Source organism: Osmerus mordax, chromosome 22 (assembly GCF_038355195.1).
Source record: "Osmerus mordax isolate fOsmMor3 chromosome 22, fOsmMor3.pri, whole genome shotgun sequence".
In the NCBI taxonomy this organism is placed as follows: Eukaryota; Metazoa; Chordata; class Actinopteri; order Osmeriformes; family Osmeridae; genus Osmerus; species Osmerus mordax.
Genome location: NC_090071.1, coordinates 12,133,331 through 12,153,688, shown reverse-complemented (window position 1 = coordinate 12,153,688; position 20,358 = coordinate 12,133,331). Strand labels below are relative to the sequence as shown.

The following is a 20,358-nucleotide window of genomic DNA, read 5'->3' as shown; positions in this document are numbered from 1 at the left end:
CCTATCTATTTCTCTGCGGGACCATGGGCTTCAACGGTAAAAAGGGTCTAACTTGACCTTTATAACACTCTCACTAAATGCAGCAGACCATATGGTTCTGTAAATGCATTCACTAATTCAGGAATTACATTCCTACCACTCTGCTCGCTATCAATGCATGGCTGTAGTTTATCAGGTCGGCTGTATATATTTACTTTCCAACCCAGGAGGTGCTTTTAGCAAGCTGACCTTGATGGGAATTGCAGTGCACACACACACACACACACACACACACACACACGCTCAGCTACTGTGGCCAGTGAGTCCAGTTACGCCGTGGCCATCCCCAGACACTGGGCAAACTCTCGCCTCAGGCTGGACTTACAGTAGAAAAACGCCAGGCTTTCTCTCCTTTCCCCCCTCCTTCTCTTCCTCCTCCTCCTCTAGCCTTTTCTCCTCCCCCCTCAGATGCAGCTTTTCATGAAACAACATACGTTTGACAGAAATCCCCGCCCGTTGCCTGGGCAAACTGGGGTGCCTATTCAAACAGGTTTGAATACCATCAAACAAGGTGGTACCCATAAAAACAAAACAAACCTCATTTATGTGTATTATTATATATGTATATCTATGTACAGTATGTGCGTGTGTGTTGGTTCAAGCTGCAGAGTGGGGTTACACCTGGTTAAGTTATTTGTGGACCCTTGAATCAACAAACGATTAGCCCCATGACTGGACAGGTTAGGAGACAGCTCTGTTTAGTGGGTAAGCGGGGCACCTTCACACTCCCTCAGCGCCTCATGGATCAATAGGAGACACACACAGGAGGGCCCAGCTGCCCTCTGTCACACCTGCATGGAGGCAACACTGTCACATTTTAATAGGGTGTCAATGGACATGTCAACGAGGGGTGGGAGGTCGGAGAGGATGGCGGTAGGGGCGTAGTGGCGGGAAGAGAGAGAGGGGGGGGGGTGTCCATGAAAGGAATGCTCACAATATTTTTGTTTGTTTATTTATTTATACCAGGGGATGGAGAGGGAGGTGCATGTTGATTAAAACAAGCAGCTACAGTATGTACAGTAATGCTGCTGTCTACAGCCCAGCCAGGCAGGAGCGTTTTCCTTTTTCGAGATGGTTTCCCCGTCCACTTCCATAATGTTGCTGCAGATTAAACTGCGTACGTAGGTTCTGTGGCTGACCTAAAGCAACCTTTCCCAATCACACTTTCCCAATCTCAGGGTCTTGCACCATCCAATGGAGGACAGTATCTCAGACCACCTACAACAGAGCCTGTGTATCGACTGACCTGCATGGCCCAAGTATCCCTCAGGCTCTGATTGACTCCTAGTCAGGAGAATTCTCAAAAAATAAATACATATTTGTGTGTATGATTACTGTAGCAATGCAACAGGTCCATATAATACTACGGCTCGGAAAAAAACTAAATAATTTATAAGACAACCCCCAGAGTTGTGACAGTGACAGTTCCTCAGAAGATTATGACTACTTGTACTGTAGGAATTCCGTCAGGGTCATGTCCAATGGGTCATGTCCTACCAGTGTTGCCTAAAATATGACTTAATGAACGAATTCACTTAAATTGTACTCTTTTTGCCTCAGTTTTGTGTATTTTTCCCGACCATATAGGTCAGCAGGCAAGAGCTCGGTTGCAGCTGCACTGTCTAACCAGCTGTTGGACAAACTCGACCGTCACTAGGACCAAGCAGACCGCCTTACCGCAGGCTTCACCTGTTCGCATGCACACTTTTCATCTCTTACCTGACTTTGCCTTCCACAGCTCATGAAATCACCCACCGAAGTCTCATGCCGAGAATGATGTCGTATGTGGGCTGCAGCTTACTGCTCTTGTCGGTGTCCACTTTCGCGGGTGTCTCCCTGGCTGAGATGGTGTTCCGTTGTCCAAGTTGCACCGCGGAGCGACAGGCTGCGTGTCCGAGGCTCATCGAGACTTGTGCAGAGATAGTGCGCGAACCGGGGTGCGGGTGTTGTCCCGTGTGCGCCCGGCAAGTGGGCGAGTTGTGCGGTGTGTATACCCCGCGATGCTCCAGTGGGCTGCGGTGCTACCCGAAGCCGGACTCCGAGCTTCCCTTAGAGCAACTGGTCGAGGGGCAAGGGCTGTGCGGACACCAAGTGGACATCGAGGCAAACGGGAATCCAGAGCATCGTGAACATATACGCGGTCAGTTTAATCCAAGGTTTACATTTTGCCATGCGGGGCAAGCAAGTTAATTTTCAATAGATGGCACCTCATATCTGTCTGTTTATTATTCAATTATAAAAGCACTATCATATGTGGAAAGTCTAAAATATCAAATAAATGCTCACCTTGTCTTGCAAATAATGACCCCACCGTGGAGTAAGGACTTATTTATTTAGATAGGCCAATTCTGTACTCCTAGTTAGTGCGTTAGTGTAGCCTACCACTCAACTTGCGTAATGTCTCATAGCATCAAAGACAAAATGTGAAGCAGTTACCATTTTATTTGTATTGAACTGTCACATACCCATTTGGTTCCCTGTGACATAATAGCCTATACTCTATAACAGGGGTCTCCAACTCCGGTCCTGGAGAGCTACCATCCTGTAGGTTTTCACTTCAACTGCAAATAATATAGCCTCATTCAGCTCATCATTCAGCTAATTAGTAGAATCAGGTTTGCTAAATTGAAGTTGAAGTGAAAACAGTCTGCATGGTAGCTTTCCAGGAACAGGCTTGTAGACCCCTGCTCCAGAATAATTGTAACTGTCAATCACTACAGCAAACATGGTTTGACATCCATCCAACATGACGTCAACAACGTCAACAACGATTAGGTTTGTTGGCCTTTGTCTCTGTCGACAGTGAGGAGGTTGGTTGTAGTTCTCAACCAACACCTGGACATCAGTCCATCCTGCCTAACCCAAGACCACATTATATAAGGAGTCAGGTGGCTGAGCGGTGAGGGAATCGGGCTAGCAATCCGAAGGTTGGCAGTTCGATTCCCGGTCATGCCAACTGACGTGTCCTTGGGCAAGGCACTTCACCCTACTTGCCTCAGGGGAATGTCCCTGTACTTACTGTAAGTCGCTCTGGATAAGAGTGTCTGCTAAATGACAAAATGTAAATGTAAATATAATATTCCTGCAATGACACTTTCTCTGTGATAGAACATTTGATAAATGTTTTTTTTTTATACAGTTGCCATTTCCCAGGTTTGGAGCAGCCTGAAGCACAGGAATGCAGCATTGATCTTTGTGAGCTGGATTTCAGCCTTTGACCAGGGTTGGGAGAGAGGGGGGTGGAGGCACAGCAAACTGTCACCTACAGCATATAGCATGTTATGAAGTGTTAGGTTATGTGTTGGAGCTAGTTCAGGTGTGTCCTGTGCAGGTCAACATCTTTTCGTAGATCATCTAGATTGACAAGATCCTGCACCCTGAACTGATGGAGGGTGCACTCTCTCTCTCAGAATCAGAATGGGATTTATTCGCCATGAAAGTTTGCACAGACAAGGAATTTGCTTTGGCAGGAAGGTGCATACAATAAACATATAGGGACCTTAAATTTAATTATGTGGACTATCTATACTAAGGGTACATAAACTAGCAGTACTAAGTGGAATTAGAATTAAATAAAATATACAATAAAATAAAATATAAGTTGCCGTAATTTACAATATAAAAATACAAAAAAACAAATATTACAAAAAATACACTCTCTCTCTCTCTCTCTCTCTCTCTCTCTCTCTCTCTCTCTCTCTCTCTCTCTCTCTCTCTCACTACTTCCTTGCTCTGTTTTTCTTTATATTCCTCTATCGCTTTCTCTCACTCTCTTTATCTTTCTGCCTCTTTCTCTTTCCCTCTCACTATCTCTTCTATTCTCTCTCCTTCCTCTCTTCCCTGTAAGAAGATACAGCTGTTAAAATTGTGTCCACCTATCTAGTCACACTTCCTTTACAACCAAAACCATATCTGTTATATTATACTCACACCTGAATGGGGAAAAAAACTCAATGGAAATGTTGCTGTCTGCCCCCCTGACCTCTGATATAACAGGGCTGGCTAACAATGGGCATTCATCTGCACCTGCCAGGGTTCCCAGTCTATGCCCGCCAGACAGAAATAGCCCCCTTTAATCCGCAAACACCCATGATTCTTCAAAACGCACAGGTCTGTGCCAGCAGCCCCCCAAGCTACTGCTCCTCCAGCCCCTGTGCCAAGAATCCCTGCGTGCCTCTGTGGCGTTCCAGTATAAACTCCCCCCCCTCTTTCTTTCATTCTTTCTTTTTTTCTCTCTCTCTCTCTTTCCCAGTTCATCCTTGCTCCTTTCTCCTTCCTGTGCTGGGGAGTTTGGAGATAAGACAAACAGTCTGAATGTTGAGCTGAGTGAGGTTCCTGTGCTCCAGGACTCTAGAGAGGGCTTTGCCCCTCACACAGCTGGCCTCTGGAACTAGGTAGATGTGCCTGCAAGGGGGTGATGACTAAGGTTTTGTGAGATTTGAATGTTGCATTTGTGTAGAGAGAGATGTGTTTATTTTTCATTCTTCAATTTACATTTACATTTTAGTCATTTAGCAGACGCTCTTATCCAGAGCGACTTACAGTAAGTACAGGGACATTCCCCCCGAGGCAAGTAGGGTGAAGTGCCTTGCCCAAGGACACAACGTCAGTTGGCATGACCGGGAATCGAACTGGCAACCTTCGGATTACTAGTCCGACTCCCTCACCACTCAGCCACCTGACTCCCCTGACACCTGTATTACTGTACAGGTATTGAATGCTCAATTTGCCCAAGCCCAAAACTCCAATTAACCCTCTTGTTATCTTCAACATATTTCATCTTTGCAATTTAAACCTCCAGAAAATGAATATGATTAAAATAGTTTATGTGCCAGGCTACCTAATGTTTCTATGTTGACTGCCTAATTATCCCTTTAAATAATACATCCCCACCCCCATTATACATCCAGAATATGATCCAAATCACCATAACATTTCACTGTTTAGGTGAGAGGTGTTAGAGGAATTGTTAGGAGTTGAGGGTTAGTTTAGGGCCCTAGAGCAAAGGGAAGGTTTTGAAGACCATAACATTGTTGGTCATCTCACCAGAATATCATCCAAAACAACCTAAACGTTGATATTTTGAATATGTTTTATACAGCTAAAACAGCTTAGAGTCAAATGTACCCCAAAGAACACAGATGAGAACAAATTGTGTTCAGGACAAAAACAAATCATCATATAATAGTTTAAATGTTAACCCATCAATACTACAGTAAATTAAAGATGGTATGCATAAGGTTACACACAAGGTTAAACACAGTTAAACACGGGTCATAAACAAATTCTACACAAGGTGGTATCACAATACACAAGTGACACACACTATTTTAAAAGGCAAGTACCATATATACCACAGAAAACATACAAATGTAATCAACGATGAACTGGAACTGATAGAAAAGAATATGAGTTGAAAGGTTGTACAGTACCAGGTACTGAAGTTTCTTCCTAACAGAAGTAACTGAAGCACCCTTTTGAAACCCTTCGTCCTAAGAGTTTGGCTTGACCAAGAGAGAGAGAGTTCAGGCAAGAAGAAGGCAAGTTGGAAGAAGACCTCTAAATACGAGCCAGGGCCTGTCCAATACTCATTCTCAGATACCTCTCTCTCTCATCCTATGTCTGTCTACTTCTTCCCTTTATCTCTCTCTTCCCCTCTCTCTCTTTCTCTTTCTGTCTCTTGTTTCTCTCCCTCCCCTTCTTCCAGGCCATATAGCCTCTCTTTCCCTCTTTTCCTCTCAGGCCAGATAACCTGAAAGGTAAACAGAGAACTGAATACGTGTTTCAAGGAAAACAGTCCCTGCAGATGCTGATGTGGACAATGGATGGTCTTTATTTGCAGTTAGAACTCCTCACCACTCGTTGGCATCACCTGAACGTAAACCACCCCACAAGACCGATCTCAGTGGACGGTTGGCCTTCTGCTAAACTCTAAAGTTGTTTGGCTTCGTTTAGTTTACGGTCTGACAGTGTACTTTTGTTGTTGCTCAATCTCAATCTTGTAGCAATCAAGTTGTGTATTTTCAGTATTTGTACTACCTTCTGTAGTTTTTCGTATGTGAGTTCTAAGCGGAGCATGTGTCTGATCCCTGAGCCCTATACTTCAAAGCCAGATTTAGGGTTCAGGTTGTAACTTCAGGTTTAACTCTGGATTGTAAGTGTCACGATGGTGGTTCATATCTTACCAGGATAAATCACCATGGTAACTTATGCTGCACACCTAACCTGCTCCGTAGCAGGTTATGTTCGAGATATGAGACCAACACCGGAAGTTTGAGAAGTTTGTTTTGGAAATGGGACCAAAATCGAAGTTGCTCTTTTGAAAAACTGTAAAAGAGGAGGGCCACATGTAAAAATGAATACTAACCTTTTTATGTCGCCTCTTTACTTCGATGTTGGTCCAAACTTCTCATATGCTCTCTCTCTTTCGCTCCGTGGGGCCGAAAATCAAGCTGTTCCACTTAGCGCTCCCCTACAGGCCTGGTCAACTTCCGTTGTGAAAACTGGAATCAGCGTTTTTGGTTTGCGTGCTTTCGTTTTTGCAACGCGTTTATGTATTTGCATCGCGTTTATGTATTTGGTTGTGTTGTGTGTATTTGCAGCGTGTTTGCTGAATGCTGAACATGTGTTGTAAAATTCATGAAGATGTTTTCTTAATTTGCATGTGTTTTGTCTATTTGCATGTGTTTTCTTAATTTGCAGCGCGTTTGCACATGTCGGCCACCGTAGGGTCCATGTTCGTAATTGGTCATATTTTGCAAACACGCCCCTTTTTATGTGAACGAGTTCATCGCTCAATTGGGGAAATCTAGGTTGGGTTAAGGAGTTGACAACCACAGTCGTGATACTTCTAAGCGCAATTGCAATTCTTAGTCTTAGTGAAACAAAATAACGATAATTTATCCCGGGCGTGTTGAACTTGCTTCGTAGTACAGGGACCAGGGGCCTCATTTATAAGAGAAACAAAAATATTCATAATATTTTTGCGCATGCACATCCCACTCCGGTTTTCCTTTATAAATCACAATTTACTGGAGCATGTGCGCGAGCGTCTTAATTACTACAAGTAACGCCCATAATTGTCTATAAATGGTCACTGACACGCCCCAAATTAATATGAATTCATCCTTCTGCAATTGGAGTAGCAGTTTCCCATTTCTCAAGTTTTATGCGTATGCATGGGTCACAGTGTGCGTGGAGGACAGCACATTCTTACAAGTTGAAATTTGTTATAAATCCCAAAGTTTGTGTACGAACTGGCATACACATTAATTTGTGCGTACACAACGTTTATAAATGAGGCCCCAGGTCTTGTTTCTAAGAAGTGTGTTGCATCCGGGCTTCTGACAGAATATCGAGATCAATACAGCTGAAATGTTATATACAGTATACCCAACTTCCTGGTGTTGTCTGCTGATGCTTGTGGCACTTGATTATGTTTCTATGATTTCCAGATTGGGTTCTTTGAAGTATTTATAATACAATTACTGTATTTACAGTATGTTGCTGTGAATGCCAACCAACCAACCCACCCCCCACTTCCCGCCATGTTTCACAGCCAACCCCCCACCCCCTTATGATTTGCTTGGTTGACTACAATCTAGGCTGCCAGTCATGACACTTCTCCCCAGTGTGCTATTCTGGGAATTTTACAAGCATCTGCTATAAAAAGCAAGAAGTTCCTGAGTCCCATTGTGAGAGTCTTAACTCAAGCAGCAGACCGGACAGGAAGCCCTAAGCCCTGTTGGTGTTGCAGAGCCCAACAGCCCACCTCAGTGGAACAGTGTGTACTGAAGGTGTGGTGTCCATCCAGAGTGGGGTCCTGACCTTGCATAAGTGTGTGTGTTTGTGTGTGTGCTTACGTGCGTGTGTTGTTAGACTTCTCAGGTTTCCTCTATTGAGTCAAAACTACTTGAAGTGTACTTGAAGACCAAAGGTATTATGTTATAGAAGATAACAGAAGGCTTCCCAGCCACGTGAGTGTGTGCGTATGTGTGTGGGGACGGCTTGTTTAACTATTCTTGTGGGGACTTCTAGTCAAACAAGGACATTTTATGTTGTGGGGACATTTTCCTGGTCCTCACAAGTTCAAGCGCTATTTTTAATTAGTGTTTGGGTTACAATTCCATTTACTTTTATCTGAGTGAGTTCCAAATATTTCCAACGGTCCCCACAGCGTAAGTAATTATTCCAAAATGGTAGCTAGCTAGCGTAGCTTATTTAGATGCCGGGCTAAGTTACCTAGCATTATACTCAGTAGCAATGTTACTACCATGCTATTGTTACTTGCTAGCCTTCTAGTTAGTATATTCTAAAGCCATACTAAGGCATTTGTCGCATAGTTTTTGTCTATCGGAAAATAATCAATTGAAATGTTCGAATCACAAATATGTAACGTTATGCTGAGGCGCCCACTTTCGAAAGCTTACATATTTGTGATGCTACTCCTTAACGGGTTAAGGATTAGTGTTAAGAGTTGATTTCAGAGTTAGGGACTAGGGTAAGCTTCAGGGTTCCAGTTTTTGGGTTAGGGTTGAGGTTAGGGTTAGGGGTTGGGGAAAACAGGGTTTGGGCTAGGGTTCCTATTTTCAATGGGAATGAATGGTGAGTCCCCACAAGAATAGCATTGCACCTGACTCCAGTTGACGTTTGCTTTCCCTGTATTGCAGCTCCGTCTTCAAAGAGAAACCAGAGATTTTCAAGGAGTGTCCCTTTGTTACTTAATAAACGTTTAGTAACCGTATCAGTTCTTACATAACCATTCAAGTGCCCATAGATAGTCCTTCTACCATCTTCTCAGACCATCTTCCTGCACACTCATAATCTCTCTCTTTTTTCTCTGTCTTTCTCTCATTTTCTTTCCTACTTTCTCCTTATTTCTCTCTCTCCTTCTCTCTAACATATTCTCACTCTCTCTCTCTCTTTCTCTTCTTCTGTCTGTAACACTCTAACACACTGAGTATCTCTCTTAGACATAGTAATAAAAACAGTCAGAATGTCTTTCTCTCTCTCTTCGTCTCTCTTTCTCACAAATACACACACATTCAAAGTCTCTCCCTCACACACTGTATACACACCTCCCCTACTGCCGGTGTTATTCTTCCATTTCTCTCTAGCTCCAGAGAGAAGGGCCTGGAGAGAGGTCGCCTTCCATGTGGGCCCTGGAGGCCTCTGTCTGTTGTCAGAAAAAACACATCTAGTTGGACTCGCAGACCTCTGCCATTGTTTGTTCCATCTGTTTGGAGAGAAGTGCTTCAAAACGTTGGTCAATGTTTAACCCATGTCTCTGGCCGAACTACAGTCAGAGTCCCACATACGTCCTACTGTACTACAGTAACAGTGTCCTTTGTTCTCACTGTACTACAGCGTTACTGCCCTCCCTCTCCAGGTGGGGGTTGTGATTTCTACAGTACTAGTGTCCCCCCTCACTCCGGTGTTGAAATCAAGGCCAATCAGCCACTGCCTTCTTATCTATTAATACATTCTATATTTTTATTCATTTTTATAAAAATGTAGAACAACTGCTGGCTTAGTTATCTTTATTTTTCTCTATTTACTGTGAATCCTGTCCTTTGACCTTTATGCCTCGGAGAAACACTTTGCAAGTGCAACTGTATGTGCGACCTGGTCGTTATTCTTGTTTTCAAGAATCAAAAATCAGTTGGTTGTCTAATAATTATGAACACAGAACCTGAACTTTTCTTGTGGGGACGAACAACAATCTATTCCACAATCTGGCATTGTCGTGTAGGGTTGCACATGTCCAGGGTTGCAAATTTAGTTCAGGGTTGCAGATGTCGTGCAGGGTTGCAGATGTAGGCAGGGTTGCAGATGTTGTGCAGGGTTGCAGATGTTGTGCAGGGTTGCAGATGTAGGCAGGGTTGCATATGTTGTGCAGGGTTGCAGATGTAGGCAAGGTTGCAGATATTGTACAGGGTTGCAGATGTAGTGCAGCGTTGCATATGTTGTGCAGGGTTTCAGATGTTGTGCAGGGTTGCATATATTGTACAGGGTTGCAGATGTTGTGCAGGGTTGCAGATGTAGGCAGGGTTGCATATGTTGTGCAGGGTTGCAGATGTCGTGCAGGGTTGCAGATGTAGGCAGGGTTGCAGATGTAGTGCAGGGTTGCAGATGTAGGCAAGGTTGCAGATATTGTACAGGGTTGCAGATGTAGTGCAGCGTTGCATATGTTGTGCAGGGTTTCAGATGCTGTGCATGGTTGCAGATGTATGCAGGGTTGCAGATGTAGGCAGGGTTGCAGATTTTGTTGCAGATGTTGTTCTGGGCTGCAGATGTAGTGCACGGTTGCACATATCTAGTGTTACAGATGCAGTGCAGGGCTGCACATGTCCAGGGTTGCAGATGCACTGCAGGCTTGCAGATGTCATGCAGGGTTGTAGATGTTGTGCAGGGTTGCTGAATCTCAGATCCAGGAGGGACCAACGGCGATACTAGCATAATAGCAGAACCCTTGAGGGGGCACACTGCCATCCTCCCTCGAGGGAGGCTAGCTTCCACAGTGACACAGCACCACTGTCTTTTGTCCTTCCTCCCTCCATCCCCAGGTGAGACAGGGGACCTCCACCTCGACCTGGTTCTGACGGAGATCCCAGTGTTGAGGAAGCCTGCCAAGGAGAACCCATGGCTGGGGCCCAAAGAGAGCGCTGTGCGACAGCACCGCCAGGAGATGATGACCAAGATGAAGAGCAACAAGGTTGAGGAGCCCAAGACCTCCAGACCCAAGCAGGTGAGTGGGACTCAGGGTGCGAATTACGGGAGGGTTTGGGGGGGTCTGACCCCCCCAAATTAAGACTTGGACCGCCCCAAAAGAGGTAAAAACAACAGGTCGGGGGGGGGGGGGGGTCAATATAAGCCCTGGAGAAGAAGTTGACCCCCCGATTGTCATTGTATAATTTGCACACTGGTGGGACTGCATGTCATTGGACAATAAATTATGTCCTATCATTTCCTAGACTACAGGAATCTTATGGGGTGTGAAGGAACCAAAAGCTGGTTGAGATAAACGCAATACTGTAAATATACTGTACCAACACAACATGTACATTATCCTAGCGGTAGACACTGCTAACACGTTCTCGTTTGTATGTAATGGCCGCCTGCATGATGCTGGTATTCAAAGCTGAAAGTAGTGTACTTCCTGTGTATGGTGATGTTTTGAACAGTAAAAAAAAAAGGTGGAGCATTGTTTCAGATTTAACCGACTGATTTGTGTTCTGGGATTGGCTAATCATGGTGCAGTGCTGCCCCCCTCTGGTGCTGCACAGATGTGGTGATCAAATATTCTAGAGGATCTAAGACATCAACAGTGAAGTTCCCAAGCCCCTGTCAGTATTATAAATGATTCCTAGTTGTGTACATCAACGTAAACTACCAACCAATGGATTCAACTTGGTGAATCAAATTAAGTAACTCAAGATAGTTTGGACTAAGGAACATAATAATTTGGACTAGGCAGCATAACATTTGGATCAAGTTTGACATAATCAACCAAACTTTGTATCTTAAGCATCATTGGACAACTTCTAAAATAGCATGTTTGCCTTATTCAGTCATACCTCATTTTGAGCCTTGTGAGTAATGATTTTGACATTTCTCAGTTGCCAAGTTTGAAAACAGCTTAATTTGCCCTGCTTTTATCATTGGCTCTACATCAAGATATATTGGGCAAGACTGTGTCCTGACCACTGCCAAACTGCTCCAGTCAAGAGTAATCTATTTCACGAATAGAAGTGTGTAGGAGACATAACTGTGGATATTAGGAATATTTTGGATTGTTTCTCACTTTCATATAACACCACATCAATTGGCGTTGTCAAAGAGGGATCATGGGTGATATTTCAACCTTGTATCATCATAAAGTAAAAAACATAATTATTTTACCAGTCACCTTATGGAAAAAGCTGACTGTGGCAATGTGTGAGCCGTTGTAAGGTCACACATTTGTGGTGTGCTAGACTCTCCAAGAGGAGGTTAAAATGCTTCGTAATTAAAAATGTCATAACTCGGTTTCTGTCAGCCAAAACCATTTGTCTTTCATTCTGTTTTCCTAACATTCTCTCTTAGTCAAAGGTCAGTCAGTGTGAGTCAGTATTGTTCATCTGTTATCACAGACCCAGTGTCAGCTGGAGCTGGACCAGGTTCTGGAGAGGATCTCTAAGATGCCCTTCAGAGACAACCGAGGCCCCCTGGAGGACCTGTACGCCCTGCACATCCCCAACTGTGACAAGAGAGGGCAGTATAACCTGAAACAGGTAACTCATTCATTCATCTACATACATCTGATGTTATAGGAACAGTGCATATATATATAACACACAGACACATATACACAGATACACACCGATACACACACACCAACGCAGCCATATCTCCAGATCATTTACCTACTCACCTACACACACCTGACCTTCCAGTGTAAGATGTCACTGCATGGCCAAAGGGGGGAGTGCTGGTGCGTTAACCCCCAGACTGGCCGGCCCATCCTAGCAGCCCCCACTGTGAGGGGAGACCCAAACTGCAGCGAGTATGCAGCCGGACCCGAGATGGACCCCCCCGTCTTACCCCAGAAATAGTACGGCCCAGATACCCACCAAGCACCAGTCATGAATGACAAACAGGAAACAGTATTTGAAACCCGTAAGCTATATGTTATGTTTGTGTGTGTCTGTATGTGCTTATACAACTACTACTTCTAGTTTGGTTGGTTTGGTTTGGTACAATGACAGTACATTTTTGTTGTTTGTCATTTGTACGTTTGAAGACGTAGCCACCAGATTGTGTCTTAGCTTGGGGGTTGAATCAACAGTTAAGTAATGAGGACATTGTGATAAAACATACTCTAAATGAATGATCATTTCAGTTCATTTTATTGCGGAAAGAACTTTTAGCCAGTTCCTCCATTTCAGCTGCAGTTTATATTGGACTACATTTACCCATAAATCTAAGTCTAAACCCTGCCGTGACACCTTCTTTACATTTCGTCAAGGGGGATTCCTGGAGACAGACTGGTCATGACTAGGACCAAATCTCTTCACACGTGTGTACTTTTAAAGTGCATTGCTGTCAAACAAATCGTTCCATGTTGGATCAGCTATGTAACGTAAAACGATTTGACCAAAGACTCTGAAGTGATATGATCTTAACAACTACCTGTGCCGAGCCTTTAGATGTTTGGTAATGTGCTTTCCTTTGTATTTAACCATGATTTTTTTGTATATTATGACATAATCACTTGCAACTGTGATGGCATGTTGTTGGAAATGGTCTTCAACCCTTTTGCTGAGCTGGAGAACAACCCATTCATTTGAATCAAGTGTGTTGGAGCAGGAAAACATCTAGAACATACAGGACAGGGGCCCCCGAAGACCAGGGTTGAAGACCACTGGCGTAGTGTACTACCATGATGTCACAGTGCATTGCTAACATGTCATAGTGTACTAACACGATGTCAGTGTATTTCTGTTCATATAGTTTTCGACCACAGTGTCAGTATGTCACCAAGATGTCATGGGTCATATTACTGTGATGTCAACACCTATGCCATGTCCTTCAGATTACTACTTCATTTCCAGTCATAGATGTTTTGGGAAAGGCCACACATCTTATGTACTCTGTAGAAAATACTGTACAGAAATAACTTCCTGTAAACTATTGTTTTTACAAACCACACACATCATTAGACGTTTAGGAACACCTGTAGAATTTCAGAATATCTAGATATGGATAATGGCTTGTAAGATTAGTCACATGATTAAATGGATGTGAACTACTGTAAGCGGCGTGTTTGTTTGTTTAAGAATCTAAGATCTTGCCTACAATCAGACGTAAAGGTTCATTTCACACAGATGTCTTTGTTTCCATATGGCATATAGCTGGAGCAGGATCAAGACAGTGGGCTTGAATGAAACTACTTCAGAACACCTTGACATAACTGAGTACATGACTTTATTTAAATAACTGATTTTCCATTACAAAAAAAGACAAGGTTACATAAATTACACACAGAATAAATATTACACTGTGATATTCACATACGAGATGGAATCTATATGCTTACTTCTTTATATCGAGAAATATTGGAAATGTCATTGCATTTTTGTCTTATGTGCAATCAAGGCAAAGACAGAGTCGAGATATTTTGTTTAGTGATTCTTTGGTCAAAGGCCATGGGCTGAGGTGCCTGTGTCAGCACTATAATAACCTACAACAACAAAACTCTGGACGATGGGGCCTTTTACTTTACGACTGCAGTTGTATTGACAAATGTAATGCTTGAATATAATAGCAATCTTAAACCCAATATAAACAAGCTTCTTCTTGACAAGCTATTTCCAAAATAGTTATGCCAATCTTAGGTCCAAGTCTAAGTCTCTCCCTGCTGCAGCTGCCCCTGTTCAACAACATGATGGATTTGTATGTAAATCAAAATTCAAAGTGGAATAGGAGAGAAGGGGCCGAGTTTTACATACAAACTCAGCGATCTCCACCTCTCCAGAGAGAGGGCAGCCAGCAGGGGTGGAGAGAGATTTGCCTGGGCTGGGATCAGGGGCCTCTCGGGTGTGAGGTGTTTTGCATGTGGTCAGGGTCTGTCCTGTCTAGGTAAATGGGAGGCAGTATTCTCACTTAGGCTGGAGCTGAACAACAACGAGACAGCTGTGTGTGGGATATATTCTGTCATTGTCAAGACACACCACAGATTAGTCTTCAAGGGGTACTGAACGTACGGAGGAATGTGCTTCCAAACATCACAGACAATAGTGTAGGAGAATGCATGGTAGGCAGACACACACTTAGAAGTGCTGAAAGACTGACAGGAGTGATGAAAGCTGTTCTCGTTGCACTGAGAGAGACAGTCTTTTGAAGGAACATAGAACCCTTCTGAACAGAGAAGACAGTCACCTATAAATGCGTCCCTGAATCCCATGGCCCGGATAGAGAGTTCCCATTGAGATTACGTGAACAAGATAAGAGATTTGAAAAATACAATCTGGTATGTAACTACCTTTAATAAAAACTTTAAGATAGAGGACTGAAATATACATGTTGCTTAAAACATTTTTTTTTTTTATCAGCCTATGTCTGTCAGTACCTACACACAATCCAATGATCTAGGATAATATAATATAGGTCTTGTCTGTTCAAAATCAGTGACAGTCCAGAACACCACAATTACATATTTCCACACCTCACACAAGTCCCTGACTTGATTGGCTTTTTTATGTTTGTGAGCTTGATTAACATGAGGATCAAGGGGTCAGGAACTTCTGTCAGTCGGTTCAAACTAGAGGAGAATCAGCGTGTCAATCATGCGTGTGACCTCACCACCAAGCCAGCCTCTTACTTGTCTTTTATCTTTCTCTCCCTCCCTCCCTCTCTTTCTTTCTCTTTCATTAGTTGTTGCTGATGGTCTCCAGGTCTTTGCACTGAATGTCTCCCCCGCTGTAGTCAGTTCCTGGGAGCTTCACGCCAAAGCTGTCCACACACCAGCAGATCCCACGCTTCCGTCCGCGAGACGGTTTACACTGCGGGGAGGGGAGGGGGGGGGGGAATAAAGAAGGAGAGATGATGAGGGAGAGTGGAAAAAAGGGGGAGAAGAGAAAGGAAGGGAGGGAGGGAGAAAGGAGACATGGAGGAAGATAGTGTACAAAGAGAGAGGTAAAGTGAGTGAGTGGAAGTGAGAGAGACAAACAGCATGCTTCTGTGGAAATACTTGGACTTTGAAGGACACGTTTGTCACAATCAATTCTAGTCGAGTGTGTGCGTGTTTGGTGTTTGAGTACCTGCTTGCGCTTGTAGAAGCCCTTCTTGTCACAGTTTGGGATGTAGAGGGAGAAGGCCATGACCTGAGAGGTGTGCTTCATCTTCTGAATAATCCCATCCAGCTTTCTCCTGCAGGGACCCTAGCACACGCATACACATCCAATGAAACTATTTCATGTATTACTACACTGCTCATGTTGTGCACTGCTGTGTGTGTGCACCTATGGAAACTGGACTTACAATCTCTGGCTGCAGTTTGTCTATAGTGAGGGGAGAGTAGTCGAGACCAGAGACAGAGTGGATCATGGCCTTTTGTCTTTTACGTTCCATGGCCATTCTCAGAGCCTGAGCCTTCCTACTGCTCATTTGTTCATCTCTGCTGTACAGAGGCACCTGGAAATAAGGTACGAAGGGAGGGAGGAAGAAGGGAGGACACCAAGAACTGCTTCATGAATTCACAGAACTTCCCAAATCCCCCAAATGTTCCAACCAGCAGCACAGTAATAGATACATCTTTAAGAGATCGGTACTCATGTCGACTCACCTTGGCCTGGGGCAGGATAGAGTCAGGAGAGTTCCCAACTGTGGAGGGAGGGAGGGAGGGGGGAGGGAAAATTAGAGTTACACGGTGTGAATGACAACGGATCCAATATTATTCCATCAAGAACGTATCTATCAAGTGTTTCCCCAGCCTCAAACTGTGAGAGTGTGATGGTGCATTCACACTTTCACTGCTAGCTATTATCGCCCTTGTTTGTTAAACCGAATAGTTGGTCAAACTCACTCCTATGTATAGATACAGCCCACCTGCGCCATTAAAAAGCTATCTTCACGGTGGCAAAGATGGCTGGAACGGTGTTTATGGGAAGAGGGCATGAAATTGAGGATGCTCTACAGACGAGCGACGCAACAACACCTGTTACATTTGCATTGTCTGTTTTACAATAAACAAACGAAAGGTTGGTGATGGCTAAGATGGCATTACTGCGGTTTTGTTTAGAGGAGTCAGGTGGCTGAGCGGTTAGAGAATCGGGCTAGTAATCAGAAGGTCGCTGGTTCGATTCCTGGCCGTGCAAAATGACGTTGTGTCCTTGGGCAAGGCACTTCACCCTACTTGCCTCGGGGGGAATGTCCCTGTACTTACTGTAAGTCGCTCTGGATAAGAGCGTCTGCTAAATGACTAAATATAAATGTAAGTCTCAGTAATCAGACAAAAATGTATCATATAGCACTGGGACACTGCATGTTCGTTATGTGGGGTCCATTGATTGGTTGGCAAGTTTACAATTTCTCAGATTATATTTACATCCCACAACATGTGAATCTTATACTGCGTGCTGCTCCTCACCGCTCCTCGGCTTTCCCCCAATCACCCATTTCATTGACGATGTACTGGAACTTGCCGCACCACATTACGTGAATGCACCATGAAGGCCGGTATTCACTGACACAAGGCGAAATTTGCTTGGCTGTCCTGTGACACCAGTGGACACCACCCTTGAGTTGTGAAAGAGTTGATGTTCCTTATGGTGAAGATGAAGCCACTAGATGGCGATAGTGTTAACCTGTCTTCCTAATTGCTGGTTCACGCCACTGAGTTCTGCTACAAGAAGTGTAATTCAGAAGGCCAGGCCTGCTTAGAGCAATCATGTGAATCATGAGAGATTCAACACCATCAGAGTGAACACCATCAGACTTAACACCATCAGAGTCAACGACAAACACTATCTGAGTCAACACCAAACACCATCAGTCAACACCATCAGAGTCAAAACCAATAGAGGACTTCTAAGCCACTGACAGGACCCTGCATGTGGTGTCACTCATGAGTCTGAAAGAGTACAACTCAATACCTTCTCTCTTTTGCTCTCTCCATGTTTTCTATTGTTGTCTCTCTGTTCTCTCTGACTCCCTCTCTTTGTTATCACTCTCTCTATGGTCTATAACTGCCTCCCCCCCTCTTGCAATCAGGGTAGTGTGATAGAATTCATGCTTAGATTTGAAGATGGTGAGCTGAACATATTTCAGCACAATTGTTTGTCATCTAATACTATTATAACCATATTCCTTTCTCTCTATAATTCCTCCACTTCCCTCTCTCCATCCATCCATCCCTCCTTTCTTTCTATCATATTCCCCCCCATGCCCTCCCTTTGTTCGGCAGCCTCCTTCTCTCTCTCTTCCTTCCTCTCCCTCCTCCACCCTCCCCTACCTTACTCCATTCTCCTCTTCCAGGATGTGGCGTGTAAGCAGCGTCCTAGCTGCCCAGAGAAACAGGGTCATCACCCAGAAAATCTCCCCCACTGACGTCATCTTGGCTTTTTCTCGGAAAAAAAAAGAGAATTCCTTTTTACTTCCTTTTCCTCTCGTCTCCTCCGCTGACAATGTTCTCTCTGGAAGGCCCAGAGGGGTGACAGATAAGCCAGCATCTCAATCTCCAATCATGTCCTAATCCCCTGCCCTGCGCAACTCTAATCTCATGGCTGACGGATCACGTCTCTTTAGGTTGTTTGCTTCCTCTTTTTTGGGGGGATTCAGTGTTGGGATTTTCTGGACACATTCATGTCCCTGGAAATCCCACTTAGAATTACACATGACGAAAATACTTCTGATCTCTCTCTTCCTCCCTTTATATTTCGCTCTTTCTTATTTGTCAATTAATGTTGAACCCTTTTTACTCTGTCCCATTCTGTTCCCCTCCCTATATCTGTCCGTGCACTAACCCAGAACAGGAAATGAGAAGATTTTTACTACAGTAAATCCTGCTACAAATAGACACAGACAGATGCACTGTGCAGACAGAGTAGGAATCAGGGAGAAACATACTTTCTGCTGAATCACTGATCACTGCACAGAGGGAGGGGACAGGAGGAGGAGGGGGAGGAATGAGAGGAGGGAGAGAGGCGGGTAAGGGTGAGAGGAGGGAGGTGGGGGAGGGATAGAAAAGGAGAAGGAAAGGCAGTAATGAAAGGACATGAGGGAGAAGGGAGACTGAGGAAAGAGGAGGGTGGGTAGCCAAAGGGGAGAGGTAGAAAACAACTGGAGAGAAAACGTTGCTCTCCTATGCCAACAATGAACACTAATCCACTCACACATGCACAAAAAACAATAAGCATTTATTTATTTTTACTCAGATACTTACGACAGCGCCGGTATGACTAGGTGGGGGTCGCGGCAGACACCTGTGACAGTCCCTACTATACCGCTCATGAAAGGTGCGAGGTGCAACGGAGAAGATGCCTATAATCTTCTGGGTTTATGTATTTAGCTCGAGCCCCGAGGCACTTGGTCACTGGCACGAAGAAGCCCTTCTCTTTAAAAAAACGGGTTTCAGTTAGCATGCTGATGTCAGCACTTTATCCTGAGATGACAGGTTGGTGGGGCTCCTCCGCAACCGTGTTACAATGGTCATTGAGGTCGTGAGGTCATTACGCTCGCAGCTAACATTTAGGTATGTTGACACAGGATATTGTGAACACGTGTAAGAACACAAAGTCAAGGCGTGATTCAACGATAAAGTGTCTAATTATCATGACTCATGAGGACTTCACTACTACTAGTTATATGGCAGACTAAGGTGACGTTCGAGCCTACTAATAAATATTGTTCGAGGTAAACTTAATCTTATTCAGCTTAATCTTGTTCAGCCGAAATAGGCTGATTGTTCAGCCGAAATAGAAAACCCACAAAATGAACAGATTTCATAAAGCCGAAAGAATGGGATTCCTAATTAGGCTACAACTATCAGTAAAATCAATGTATAGTGTAATTGTAGGTATAAGTACAGGCATACATAGAGAAAGATATAGAAACAATCTTAAGTGATTACCCCGTGAAGTATGCAGCGATTTGTACATCTTTTCGTTTGTGCAAACTCCTCTGCCGTGGAGGAGCGCGTGCAGCGGCTTCTCTTCCCCGTTCTTCGGCAGGCAGCGGAGCCCCCGCGAGCATGTCCCGGTGTACACACCACAAGATTGGCCCTCAGTGAGTGCACACGTCTGGCAGCACCCGCAACCGGGTTCCTTCACCAACTGGCATCCAATCGGCACCGGCGGGCACATGGTGAGCGCCTTTTGGTCACACGGTTCACACGGCACATACGAGCCGCAACTATACTCGCTCAGGAGAAACGTTACTAGGAGAGTAAAACTCCTCCACATCTTCCCTTGAAATGTAGCTTCTTCCGAAATCCCTGCACTGCTATCAACTGCCTATTTTGTGTAATGGAGTACTTGTTATGCGTCTTGTCATCAGGGGTTTCCAACCAATGTCCAAAGTGCTTCTCAGCATCCACAGGTGTAGACTACGCCACCTATCTCACTGCAACACTTGCCTTAGCGCACTTTACGGTAGTGTCCTGAACGAGTCTACTTTCTTATGCAAAAAGTCAAACTGTAAACCACAAATATGGTCTGAAAACAGGGTTAATACCCTGGGTCTTTTTGGTACCCCTGTTTCCTTTACGCACCTAAAATACTCTCCAAGGGATCTGTATAGCGACCTCTCTATCCACTGAGGGATCTCCGTCGACTATCCTCG

The 20,358-nt window shown here is 44.3% G+C and overlaps 2 protein-coding genes across 2 annotated transcripts; one reads left to right on the top strand and one right to left on the bottom strand.

The window, feature by feature from the left end:
• The first annotated feature begins 1,791 nt into the window (after positions 1 to 1,791).
• Positions 1,792 to 12,632, top strand: igfbp2a (insulin-like growth factor binding protein 2a). Its single transcript, XM_067260150.1, has 4 exons — positions 1,792 to 2,179; positions 10,605 to 10,786; positions 12,171 to 12,311; positions 12,474 to 12,632. The coding sequence occupies exons 1-4, from the start codon at positions 1,804 to 1,806 to the stop codon at positions 12,630 to 12,632; spliced, it is 858 nt and encodes a 285-aa protein (XP_067116251.1). The 5' UTR covers positions 1,792 to 1,803.
• Positions 12,633 to 15,047: 2,415 nt separating this feature from the next.
• igfbp5a (insulin-like growth factor binding protein 5a) lies at positions 15,048 to 20,358 on the bottom strand. The gene is made up of 5 exons (XM_067260553.1): positions 19,649 to 20,358; positions 16,364 to 16,401; positions 16,060 to 16,212; positions 15,840 to 15,959; positions 15,048 to 15,581 (listed from the first exon to the last, which is right to left on the bottom strand). The coding sequence occupies exons 1-5, from the start codon at positions 19,977 to 19,979 to the stop codon at positions 15,450 to 15,452; spliced, it is 774 nt and encodes a 257-aa protein (XP_067116654.1). The 5' UTR covers positions 19,980 to 20,358; the 3' UTR covers positions 15,048 to 15,449.